The sequence below is a fragment of the Buteo buteo genome, chromosome 15 (assembly GCF_964188355.1).
Source record: "Buteo buteo chromosome 15, bButBut1.hap1.1, whole genome shotgun sequence".
Taxonomy (NCBI): Eukaryota; Metazoa; Chordata; class Aves; order Accipitriformes; family Accipitridae; genus Buteo; species Buteo buteo.
The window spans coordinates 25837809-25851046 of record NC_134185.1 but is presented as its reverse complement, the minus strand read 5'-3'; the positions used below and the strand labels follow the sequence as shown (position 1 = coordinate 25851046).

Here is a 13238-nt window from a genome sequence, read left to right as displayed (position 1 = left end):
AATGTGCAGAAGTAGACCTCTTCAGAAAAGGCAATGAGAGCTGGTATTATGCAGTCAGATTACTCATCCAACAAAATTAATTTCTAAAAAATCTATCCAATACTGCTCCAGTACAGTATATGGATATCCTGTACTGTCAAATTGGGGGATGGGAATCTTCCAATATAGGATGAAAATAACAGAAAGGCAAAGCTACACTTTTAATTTCATGAAAGTGGATGTTTGAAAATTATCAATAGCTGAGATGAAACAGAGGATTGCACATCAGGACTCTGCATCTTCTGATGTTTACATGATTGCTCACAGAATCATTAGCTGACAAATCAAAGTTCACATTTGTTTCTTTAATAAAACCCCTCTTTGCGATCTGGTAAAACAAGGTACATTCGTTCTCTCTATTAGCATGGGGTATTTATGCTTCTCACTGGAGTAAAACTACTGTCAGCTAGAACATAGGAATACAGCAAAAGTGTTCTTGAAGCATATCCTGATATTTATTCCGTAAGAAGGCTAAAACTGGATCATACAAAATTGGGTGCAAAATCTGACTTCTCTGGGGTTATGTTCAAACTCAAAATAAATGAGTTAAAAGCATAAATAGACAAAGCAAGCATGCTTACCTCTTCATTTTCATTTTCCTCTTCAACTTCTTCCTCTTCCTCTTCAGCAGCCAGATCTTCTGCTTCCTCATCTAAGTCTTCAGCAGATAATTCCCAACCATGATATTTAAAAGGCTCTGGAAAGGTTATTATTTTTTTTCTGTTTCAGTATTTTTCATTTTGCCATGCCAGAATATATTCTCTTTGTCCGTAAAAGTAAGAACATATGTGAAAGCAAATCATGCCAACTGTATGTTGCATTTCTCCTACTTACAGAACAAAATGTTCTCCCCGGATGTAGGAATTAATATATTGCTTCCTCCAAAAATGGAAATTCTACTGGTTGCTTTTTGGTTGAAGTAAATTAGTATTTTCAGTGGGAACTTGTAACAAAACTATTATACAAACACACACAGATAGTGCCATTACTGTTTGCAACAGGTTTTTTCCTATTGTTCATTGGGGGAGATCATCAGTCAAATTTTATTTGATTATAAAACTAGCACAATAGATATTTTGGTTAATAAAACACTTGCATTGTAGTAATGATAGGAAGAATGTAGTATTAATATTTTTATCCAGTACTCAAAATTGTTAGAGATTTGAGCATACAAGTGAAGTAAGGTAATTTGCCAAAAAAATATCAATACTGTAAAAATCCAGTCTTGAAACCCAATCTCTGCAGGTGGTTAGATTAGATTATTACACACCCTGAAAGTCTCCTTGACTTCAATGAATATTGTACATTAGTGAACCTTTGTTATCTGTACATGTCTCAAGCCACTATCCTGACATGAACAGACAGAGCAAGTAACTTTGGAAGTGTGCTGTTAGGGAGCTATTATGTACATATTTGTATAGCCTTATATATTTTTTTTCAAATATATACATTCCCCGCTCTTCCTATGTCTTACAGGCTGCTAGAGTGCTTTTTAGCTCACCCACAGAACACAGCACGTCCTTTTTCCACTTCATGTGAGTAATACAGAGCTAAGTATAACCTACCCCCCCAATATATTCATCATACGAGCTCTCCAAAATCCCTTTTGGTAAGTTAAGTGTAAATCACATAAACAGTATTACTTACTTTCCATAACCAGCACAGTCTGATTAAGCAGACTTTCTGGAGTTTGCTCAGCAATCTCTAAAACAACAACCTGAACTAGAGGTGACTGCTTGATTTCTGACTCCACTGTTTGCCAGTCATGCATGAAAAGGTCAATCTTCCTTTTAATTATTTCCATTTCTGGTATATCTGGAAAATCATCCTCTGAAAACTCAGGTAGTATGATTTCTGAAAAACAAAGAGTATACAAAAGGCAATGCTCCTCTAAAATATTTTGCATTTAAAAATCATCATTATGCTTTAGGATTATTTTTATTTTCCTCAAATATTGTATTCCTCAAATAGATATTTTTAGGCCCTGAAAGTCCTGAGACAAAGTTCTGTCTCAGCTAGAAGAAGATACAGAGGTGCCTAGATGAAACCATCACCTTGTCCTTACTAAATCACAAACAGTCTCTGGCAGCAGCAATGTGGTATTGTCACTGCTATTCCCATTCCCTGCACTCATGTAATTTTCAACCCGGATTTTCTTCTTTTTCTTATCATTTTTCTTTTGTGTTCTGTTTAATAAGTCTGATATCAGTGCCTTCAGCTAACAGACAGAAAAGCAGTTGAGAGCAATCACTTAAATGGTGTGATACTACTGTAAGTTTGATGGGACTTACAGTGTATGCTGTGTTTGTCTCTTGCCAGAAATGAAGCTGCAAGAAAGAGCTTGGAACAGCGGATGGAGTGATTTTCTACTTTGCTATAATTTTCCCCTCCTCTTGTTGTTTCTGTCTTGTTTTGAGTTTGAAAGAGCAGGAACAGATTTTGACACAAGCAACAACAGGTTCAGTCTATTCCAATGAGCTTTTACCAATTTTTACAAAAAAGGACCATTACTACTATTTTTCCTTATATAACTTCCTAAACATAAAAAGGACAGGTATTACTAAAAATGAAAGCCTTACATAACGCCTTGTATGTTAAAAGCTTTGACGATTTTCTTGAAAATACAAAACCCTAAAACATTAAAAAAACAGTGTTTTATGGTTACTCCCTGGCATTAAGAAGGCCAATGCTCACTGAAATTGCAGCATTGTAACATTCGAGTTTGCCCCAGCCTGAAAAATCCAAACAATTTTTCTGGCTCATGAAGAGTTAGATTGCCCTGTTACAATTTTCTTCTTTAAGAAAACTAGTATTTCCTCCCAGAACTGAATATCTCTGAGTCTTCTCTTGTGGATTGTTGAAGAAATCCACAAATGCCACATTTAATTTTCCAAAACAGAGCCAGATCAAAAAACACTATTACCAAGTACAATGTAGCTGGATTTCAGTGATTAGGTACTGGTAACATTTGGCAGGACTCAAGTCTAAACATAATGGTCAGAGTAGAGATGCTGCCTAACTTTTGTCTAACATGCTACCAACTACCGCATCACCTGGAAGTGTCAATAGCAGGTGGGATATGTGAGTGCCTGAAGGACAAGGAACACGTCCAACAAATTTTTCTGACTTGGATGGCTAAGCTACCTATGAAGCTATTATATCAAAGGTCAGTGCCACTACTGTCTTCTAGAAGAAAGCAAGGCAGTGCCCTGCCTCCAGTGAGTTAATTGCCAAAGAGGTAGTTAGGGACTCCCGTTCTTTTGTCATTGGCCAAATTTAAAAAGATGCAGGGTTTCAAACACATGCCTCCTCTTGCCCTTCCTTCATGGCTCACTAAGGCTGGCCCCTTGCTAGTTTGCTACTTGTTGTGCCTATTTCTACAACCCTTAATTCCGTATATGAAGCCAGGCACTTAAAAGTTTGTATGGTAGTTTGGGGCACTGCAGTGTCTACATCTCCTTATGGGTCTGGGTCTTAATGTGTAGTCCTCTAGAAATACAGTAAATTTCTAGATACTTAGGTGCTTTTGAGAGTTCTATTCTTCCACTTATGAGGCTGAAACTTTTATTCTCTCAATACCCCCATTTACCTCTACTCTCTATACGATAAACTGAAATTTGAAATAAATCAGGCCCTCTGTGGCAATTCATATGCTGGCTCAGGGCCCTGAGGGCACCCCCGGGCCTGGCTGGGCTGTCCCTGCCCAGTCCCGGGACCCCACGTCAGCCCCGGGGGCTGTCAGCCCCTGCCCCAGCCACGCTGCAGCAGGGCCAGTCTCCAGCTCCCCACGCTCGGCCATGGGGTCTGCCAAGCTGGGCCCACCCACGGGCCGACATCCCAGCTCGGCCTCAGCTCGGCCCTGTCCCCAGGGAGGGGCCCAGTGCCCAGGGCCAGAGCTGCCCGGCTCCTGACAGCCATGTTACCGCACGGTGCTGCCAGCTCCCTGTTCCTTTGGGAGCAGTTGGCCCTCGCGGTGTCCTGACGTGCTGTCCCCAAGATGAACTGCTAAACTTCATTTTAATTGAGCCACTTCTAAAGAATAGCTTAAGGAATAAGCATTTTGGCAAGTATTTCTGTGATCTTTTATAACAAAGAATACTTAATGCATTTCCCCTCTTTTATTTACAGCTTTGAACAACACAACTGTTAGATTGACACCTCAGTGGCTAACCTTCCCTTTGTCTGAATGATTATTAGTCCAAACATAAACCAAAACTGCAAAAGGGCATATCATTAAGCAGAAACACCTTGCAGATTTCAAATAGTCTGATCCTGAATTGGAAACCAATTTTTTTCTTGAAAATGTTTATAAACATTTGCATTTTACTAAATGACACATTCATTCCATATGGGTCATTCCATTAGTTATCCCCTGCAATGACATTTCTGTCTCTTGCCATGATTCTAAATAGGAACATGAAAATACCGTCCCTTTTATGTACATTAGAAGATGTTGTGTAAACAGTACAATTAACTATGTTGCATTATGCAGTGATGTATTCCAAATGAGATGGAGATGTAGTCAGGTAAAACCTGCTTCAATCTGGGCAGCTCTAATGCATTATGTAATGATGATTCCATTAGGAACACATATTTTAAGAAAATAAGCAAAGGATACATTAATAACTAGGTTACTCAAACTGCTTTTAGCACGTGTTATCCCTGGCACATTGACACTGTAGAAATCACATGTGCTGCCTTGTGAACCACAGTCCTATTCAAAGCAATAAAGTATAGAAGATGGTAATGCGTGCTGTCTGGATCTAGCCTTCAACAGATCGACTTTTATAGTCCTGCTCTTTAAAAAACATTCCATTCTGAGTAGGTCATGAAACTTTGGAAATATACAAGCTATCCAGAATAATGGATTTAAATAAATATTTGACATCATCTGAGACAGAATATTGAACATGGTAACAAATCCACTCAACAGAGTGCTTCCCATATGAACCTTAACCTCAGAAACACTTACAATTCATGTTATACCTCTCTTGATAGGCTGTATTTAGCAAATGCTGGACCAGCATGTGTTCCAGCTTTGATCCTCTATTCTAGGCACATAATTCCAACAGATTACCTCTATCTGAGATTTTTCTTGCTTAAGGAAACTTATCCAGCAGCAATTATTGCATACTTATGGAGCTTTTAAATAGATTATACAGGCCTGAACTGCAGAAACTTTCCCCTGGAAAGTGGGGAGAAGTAACAAAAGAAGAAAGGATTACATTTGTAGGGAAAAGGGACAACCCAAAACCTGGAAAACCCAAACATTATTTGGTTTTGGTTTAGGTATTTGAACCTTATTATGACAAAAATGTTGCCTCCCTGGCATTTCGTTTGTTTCAAACTGGGCCTCAGGGACCAAAAATACTGAAAATACTTTAAAGTAAGGCAGTTGTACCATTGCCATTAAATATAAGTTATAATAATTCTGCTTGCAGAGGTGATGTACAGTAAGAAGATATTTTTAAAGAAATAAGAAACACAGTCAAGAAAAATACTTGAAATGACAGTAATGGTTTAAAAAGAAATAGATCTAAAAGAGCAAAAAAGTTTCCTTCAGAGGAGGTGGCGGTCTATCCAACAGTGCTGTTCTTAATTTCTTTTCCTTATCACAGAGGTGATAGGAAACAATCCTCCCCAGCCCTAAATCTGGAGCTTTCACAGGGAATGCCTATATGGCAATCTCTCATATTCTTTTGCTCTGTGCCTCCTTTGCCTTTACTGAGCATAGTTACCATAGAGACACACAATCCTCAAAGGCCTTCTGCCCCCACGCTCTCCAAGTGAGTTGCTGGGGAAGGAAAGGCTTTAGTAGCTTTTTTCCAGTGTTCTGCTAGTATTAGATATGACTTGTCCTGGCCTCAGTCCATATTCAGCAACAAAAAAGATGAACAAATCCTTCTTTCCTCCCCTCTCAAACCCTGCCAAAGCTGAGACAGAGACACCAGAAGCCAGCATGTCTTCTTCATTAGAGTTTAACTATCAAAATAAACAGAAAGGCAAAATGTAGGATAACAGTGACACTTCCATTCCTTGGAACTGATATGTATTTCATTATGAACTTATTTTCATTTGTCTTTTTGAAACATGTCGTTTGCTTATACAGACTTTTCATTACTTACTTATAAATATATGCTGCCAAATAATTTTCAGCAAGTTACAGTGAAATGTACTTAGTAGGCAAACTTATATTGTGTGTACTGATTCATGGTTTTTGGAAAAAAAAACCAGTTTGGTTTACAGATTGAGTTGATTCTTTCCAACGCATAAAATGTGGGTATTTAGCAACTTGCTGTTTAAAATAAGATGTTTTACGTTGGATTTATTTCTCTTTTGCACTTCAACATATTCTAAAAATTCTAGTAGATAAAAGCTAAAATGTATATTTTAAAAACTAAAGCAGACTGTCTCCATTAGAGTTGCCTGCAAAATGCTTTTTGAGAGAAGGCTACTATAAGATTTTGTATATCTTTTCATTAGCTTATGGTTCTATGGAGTTCCCTGTGCTGCCGAATTTTACCTTATACCAAAAAGAAGAAAACATGACTCTGTGTGAAATGTAGCAAGCTATTAGTAGGACAATCGATGACTAAGGAAAATACAGGACATACTTTGATCATTCACATACAAAGTTAAAATTAATCCATTCCCATTTTTCCCAAGATCCCTTGCCACAGGGAATGGTCTAGTAATTTCTGATTAATGTGGGTATAACATTAATTTTAAAAATGGTCTGTAGAACCAGGGTTTGTTAAAATCACATGTAGGTGTTGGTGAATACTGTGATTTGATTATTTCCTGGTTTTTTTTCCCCCATTTTTTCCTGGTATTTTCTTCTTTCAACTTTTTTTTGGGTGTCACAATCCATGAGAGTGACTTTCTAAAGTTTTTTCCCCTCTGATTTCCCTCCCTTATTACTTCATCCTGTAGAGAGTGCTCATGGATTTCTGAATACAAGAGGTTATCTCAACCTGGAATTTCAGCAATGCTCACCTTATTTGATATTTCCATAGATCTCTGTACACATTTATTAATTTGGTATTTAGGCAGTAGAGGCATTAGTGGGAGACTATTCCATTATAAACTTCTTTAAAAGAAGAAAGTTAAGGTAAGGAATGATATTTACAGCCAATTTTCAAATATAGTAAAAGCTTGCAGAAAAGGCAGGCATACAATTCTTGATACTAGCCAAGTAAGAGAGATTATATGTGCTACAAGGCCAACCTGTAGGTTTAGATTCTTCCTTATAGCCTGCAGAGTCAGTGGACTGTTTCTGGGGCATTTGTTCAGTTTCTAGTGGGAGCTGCTCATCGTTGTCTTCAAATTCTGTTGGCACAAATGAAATCATTAGTAACTTTAACCAAGCCATTGAGGGGTGATGAAGGCACTATAGAAATAAAGATATTTTTGGATCATACTGCAAAACTTTTATTTGATCACCTGCAAAAAAGGAGTTAATTACTCTAATGATCAGGTATTACACACTGACCAAAACATTTTAAGATCAACTACCTGATCTATGGGGAAAGACAGACCATCTGTCAGATGCCACATGACTGTCAATAAAGTGGAGAAGTACTTTATTTAATTCAGTGCTTTTACGTAAGAATATTTTTCATTATAATCTATGTGTTCTGTGCTCAAACTATGCTCAAAAACAAGACCTTGCAAAAGAGCGCACTTTGTGTTCTACAGAACAGCTCCTATTGGGCAGAAGCGCTTCTGACCTGAAGAAGGGCTTGTGCACCTGAGGGCTGGTGTAATTTTTCCAACTGTATCCATTGGTCAATGAAGAATATTACTTTTTCCTACAAGCCTTTTTTTGCTTATGCCCTTAGACCACTGTTAGAGTAATAAAACACCACTACTATGTCTCGAGTTATGATTACCCAAACCTCAAATCATATTAAACAAGAATGTATTTTAAAATCTGAAATTACAGCATTTGTTTTCAGGTACATCTCTTTTTTGGCAAAGAAACCACAAACATCATGAAAAACAGGTTGGAAGCATTGAATTTCTGATTTATGCAGAATCAGGAAACTTTATCTCGTAAACAAGCATTTTCTTATATGGTTAGCAGACAAAACCCCACAAACTTTAGCATGTGTCAAATTGAGAAAATTCTTCACTTATTCTAATTCTTCATTTCCTTTTGATATATACAGGAATGCAGTCAAGCAAAATGAGTTTTGATGCTCTGAAATAAATAAATCAAGAGTCCATAATATACACAGAGAAGAAAAAGACATGCAGAACATATGTGCAAAATGGAAGACACTTTGTTAAGGCTGTCAACATGCAAATTCTCACATGCATACATAACTTAATCACAGACAGTCCTAGAGACTTCAATGGAAATAGCTGTGGCATAGAAGCTAATCATGTCTAAATTTTTACAGTGTGTCTAAACACTTATGAGATTTCATTTACAAGAATGGTGCCGGATAGGGTCAAGGAAGACAGATGGATAGACATTAAACAAAGTAAATTAAGAAGATGTCCTTTTTCTTGTAGATATTCAGAAAGTGACAAGAGCTTTCAGAGATGCTGATAGCTCTAATCATAGCTTTTGTTCTTTTTTTCTGAGAAGGAATGCATAGCTGTACTAAACTAATACCCCTTAGCCTTTATTTCTCTGAATGAGAGACAAAAGAATTTAAGAACTGAAGGTACTTGGGATCTAACTGAGAAAGTTGTTCATAACCTTTCTGTTTCAAATTTTGAAATTTCTCTGCCTAAAATGCTGTGATTACAGGTGTTAAAATGTAATTATCATATCTGGCTTATGAAGGAGGGCAGAAAATGGCTTTGAAGATCACGCAACTTTGCTCAAAGACTGAAAAAACTGTGAAGTTAATATGCTTGCTTTGAAGTTTGTGGTACAAGTAATTTGCTATCCCTTGAAGGCAGAATAATAAACTGTCCTTGTTCAAACTCTCTCACTGAAAAGCCTCCAGTTAGAGGTAGAAAAAAAACAAATCAGGATGCAAGCCAGCCAAGAAAAGCGAAGTTTTTATTGGTTATATTTATCTCCAAATATATTTAGAGGCTCTAGGACTAAGCACACACCAACTGCCTGCTAAATGTTATAATTACAGTTGATTCCAAAAAGCATTTCTCTTCAAAGACTAAAGAGGAAATGTCCTAACATGCACAGGTTTCATTATTATTATATTTGTTTTTTGTTGCTGTTTAAAATATCTTACTGAGTTTAACACGATGATAAAAATAAAAAAGCAAGAACATAAAATAAAAGCTGAAGAGATGGATTCAACCCTCCACCATCTGTAATATGAGGAAGGGGTTGTTGGTATCAATATTAAAGAGTTCATAACAAATATTGATACTGACAGCTGTGAAGGATAGTCACGGGAGGCAATGGCTGGAATTATCAGCTCCAGCTACCCATTTATTTCTTGTAAGAGCTTCTGCCCAAATAGCAAGAGTAGCAGAAGAGACATCAGTGAAGACAGGGTTGTACTAACACACCACCCTGAGCTACTGAGGCATAGGCATACATATGCTCCAGTTGAGTTTGCTGTAAGAAGGGGGTAATCTGTGGCAGAAAAGCAGGGCTGACAAATAAAGTACAGAAAATAAAAGTCTTAAACCATGACAACTGTTTGCTTTGGTGGATAAGACTAATTGCATGGGATGTTTTATTGCTGAAACGTGACATGCCAAGTTTTACTTCAGGAAGATTGGAATGAACTCACAGATCTACCTGAAGCTGTATAACTCTTCTACAATGCCTGAAATATATTCTCATGAATTCATATAGCTGTCTCCTAGTATAAATAAATCCATACTCATGCAAAACTGCTGCAAAAATGCTTAAATACAGTAAGAAATTCCTCAAAATAATTTAAGCTTAGAATAATTGTGTCAAGGGACATGAAAAAAGATGCGGGGCTATAATTTTCAGCTAGATACTACAAGCAAGAGTTACCACATAAATTGTTTTGTGTACCTTCAACAGACATTTTCGGCATTGAACCTAGCTTCCTAACCCACTTAAATACATTTGTTAAATTGACCCAAATTCTCCTTCTCCATTTACTTTCACTCTCATTAAGACATATGTAAGTACCTTGCTCATTACTGGAACCATTTTTTCCTTTGAAACACAAAAAAATACAATAAATTTGAATATGTTCAGTCCTGAAGCAATCCCAGTTACTTCAGTGTCCCACTGAGGTTACAAAAATTGCAATTATTGAAATGCACATTTATTTATATAGAATAGAATAGAATAGAATAGACGATTTCAGTTGGAAGGGACCTACAACGATCATCTAGTCCAACTGCCTGACCACTTCAGGGCTGACCAAAAGTTAAAGCATGTTATTAAGGGCATTATCCAAATGCCTCTTAAACACTGACAGACGTTGGGCATCGACCTGTTCCAGGAAGTCTGTTCCAGTGTTTGACCACCCTCTTGGAAAAGAAATGCTTCCTAATGTCCAGTCTAAACCTCCCCTGGTGCAGCTTTGAACCATTCCCATGTGATATGATATATGAGACATCAAAAGAGCACGATTAGGGCTCTAGAGTATTTTTCTAAGCTTTCATTTTTATACCATAACTTCTATATTAAAAAAACCCAAACTGTGAACACATCATTCATTTATATTTTTGTAAAGACATGTCACATGGGAGAAAAGCTGCAGTCAATGTGCTGATGGCACTACATGTGAAATAAAACAGATGTCAGGCTAAGAGCAGCATGACTGAAGTGTTTTGGTGAGTCAGTATTTGATTATTGAAATCAAACGTAGGCGTAGGAAAACATGATTTTCTCTGAACAAGGACTTATCACGTGTTATGAGCACAAGTGTGTGTATGACATTATTACTTCTATCATTAATAATTGTTGTTTTGATGTACTCAGATCAAAATGAGTTAGATATTCAAAACTAAGATGAACTGTGTTGTTTGAGACAGAGGTAATAGAGTATCTGTTTAGAACCCTTTCTATTTAATACTTCAGAAGTCATTCACTTTGGAGAAGAGCTATGTGTTTTATTAGAAACTATAAAGAGTTATAATGTAGAATTTTTTTAAAGTTTATATTTCATTTAAAGAACCCTAAAAAGCTAGAGTATTTTTTTCAGAGAGTAGGTGAAATGCTACCTAATTAAAAATTAAAAGCATGTTATCATATTCAGTCTATCTTATACAACCTGTACGACTTAGGCCTTGTTACATATATGTAAAATAAACGCCAGACTGGATAATTATAGAAAGTGTATGTGAGACACATTGACAATAGAGAACTTAAGCTTGGCCATAATATTTTTCTACAGAAACCAGTATGTTATGTTTGAAAGGAAGACAGTAATGGCAGTCCACAGCTGAGAGAAAAAAAAAAAAAAAGTGGGAATTCATGCGCTGCAATTTTTAATTTCAGCTCCAGGCATTAGGTGATAATTTAGGCTATGATGGAGAAACCTTGAGATCCCATAGCAGGGGAAGAAAATACTCTAAAGTCCCCAACCTAGTTCTTAATGTAGAGACAGATACTCGTGCATGTTACTTCATCTTGACAGCAGATCCAAATCAGACAGCAACATTCTTCTAAGAAAGTAGGCAGTGATTAAAGAAGGTAAAAAGGAAAGTACAACCCTGCAACTTTTTTGACTGTTGAGGTTCAAAAACATTGAAACTAACTGGAATTAATTCTAAACCTCGACCCAACTAACAGAATTGTGTGAGTTGCAAAAATCCAGCCTATTTTTGACAGCTGGCCTGCCCCCAAAATCTCACTCCTCACAGATTATTCACTCCTGCCCAGGACAATTATATTTTCATTGCTGGAAACAAAGTATAGCACAATTCTGGTATAAAAGTAGGATCTTTACAGGGAATAAAGAGTGGCTAAACAAAAAATAATATGTGGTTTTGTCAATACAGAAAGAAGCAACATAAGAAAATCTTTACTCAAAATGTTTTATTGTTATTAGAGGGGAAACCTCATGTAATACACATAATTCCATTATTTTATATGTTGCTAGGTTATGTCATTAAAGGCTAATCTCCATAAGCAGAAAGAAGAGGAGGAACAATGACAGGTGGGCGAACCCCAATAACCTAATCAGAACAAGCATAACCTTGACTTGGCTCCCCTCAGGGTCATTAAAAAAGGATGATGAAGGCATTGTCTGGGTGTGAGATCTATTGAGATGAGTCAACCAGAGAGGCTCTCCCTGGCTGAAGGGGGATTTCTGCCTACAGGGTATGAGATTCATTAGGGGATGCCAGGAAAAGCAGTTTGGGATTGTGACAAATTTATAATATTATAAGGCATTTCTGAGAAGGACCAAAGGCAAGGAGAAGGAGGGATCAAAGTGGATTGAGGAGGAACTAGCATGGATAAAAGAGTAAGAAGAGGATGAAAGGGGAAATGGGAATACATGCTCAGACTCATTACTGCATGGTCCTGGGGACATGGAGCTGCCGCAGCCTCACATCTGCTGGGCGACTTCGATTCAGTAATTCATAATGTATGTTGCTACCAGATTCAGCAATTCTTAATGCATGTTAAGAGAGCCACTCCTGAAATAATTTCCATTCCCCTTTAATTGCTTCAGGTTGAGCTTCTTGAAGGAAGAACAGAAAATCAGACAGTTTTGCGATTTTCTTACTAGCTGTTGGCTAAAGTTCTAACAATGTTTTCTAACTTGTGAGGGGATACAGATTTTTTGATAAGTAGGAAGTTTCAATACAGTTAATAACCCACTTAGAAAAGTTACTAGAGGAGATAGAGAGTCCTGTCCTTCAGATTTATTGAAAACCATAACTGTGCTGGCTGATTTAATACATGTCTCTATTCTGTAACATCCATAAAGAATGACACATAGAAATGAGTGCCTGAATCAGTGAAGGAACCAAAGATAGTAATATAAAGTCATTTTTCTAGATGCTGAATGTAAAAATAAATAAATAAAATAAAAACTGTAAAATCTGCATAAAAACCAAATTGCTAAATGATTTGAAACACATAATTAGATAAAACAGAAGTCAAATGATACACACTTTCACCTTTCTCCTCAGCAGCCTCTAGAGATTGGTCTTCCTCTGATGCCAGTATTTCTTGGATTTCTTTTCTGTAAGTAAAAGATTATTCATCTTAAGACTTATATAAATGCTATTGGAGAAAGTTGCAGATATATTAAATGTAAAGGAAAAATGCG

The 13238-nt window shown here is 36.9% G+C and overlaps 1 protein-coding gene across 1 annotated transcript in view; it reads right to left on the bottom strand.

The window, feature by feature from the left end:
• The window catches only part of AK9 (adenylate kinase 9), a 71947-nt gene that overhangs the window by 27957 nt on the left and 30752 nt on the right, over positions 1–13238 (bottom strand). The window contains exons 17-20 of the mRNA XM_075047026.1: positions 13087–13151; positions 7267–7368; positions 1687–1893; positions 621–736 (exon numbers count right to left, since the gene is read on the bottom strand). Coding sequence (XP_074903127.1) covers positions 621–736; positions 1687–1893; positions 7267–7368; positions 13087–13151 — 490 coding nt within the window. The remainder of the gene's footprint in view (positions 1–620; positions 737–1686; positions 1894–7266; positions 7369–13086; positions 13152–13238) is intronic.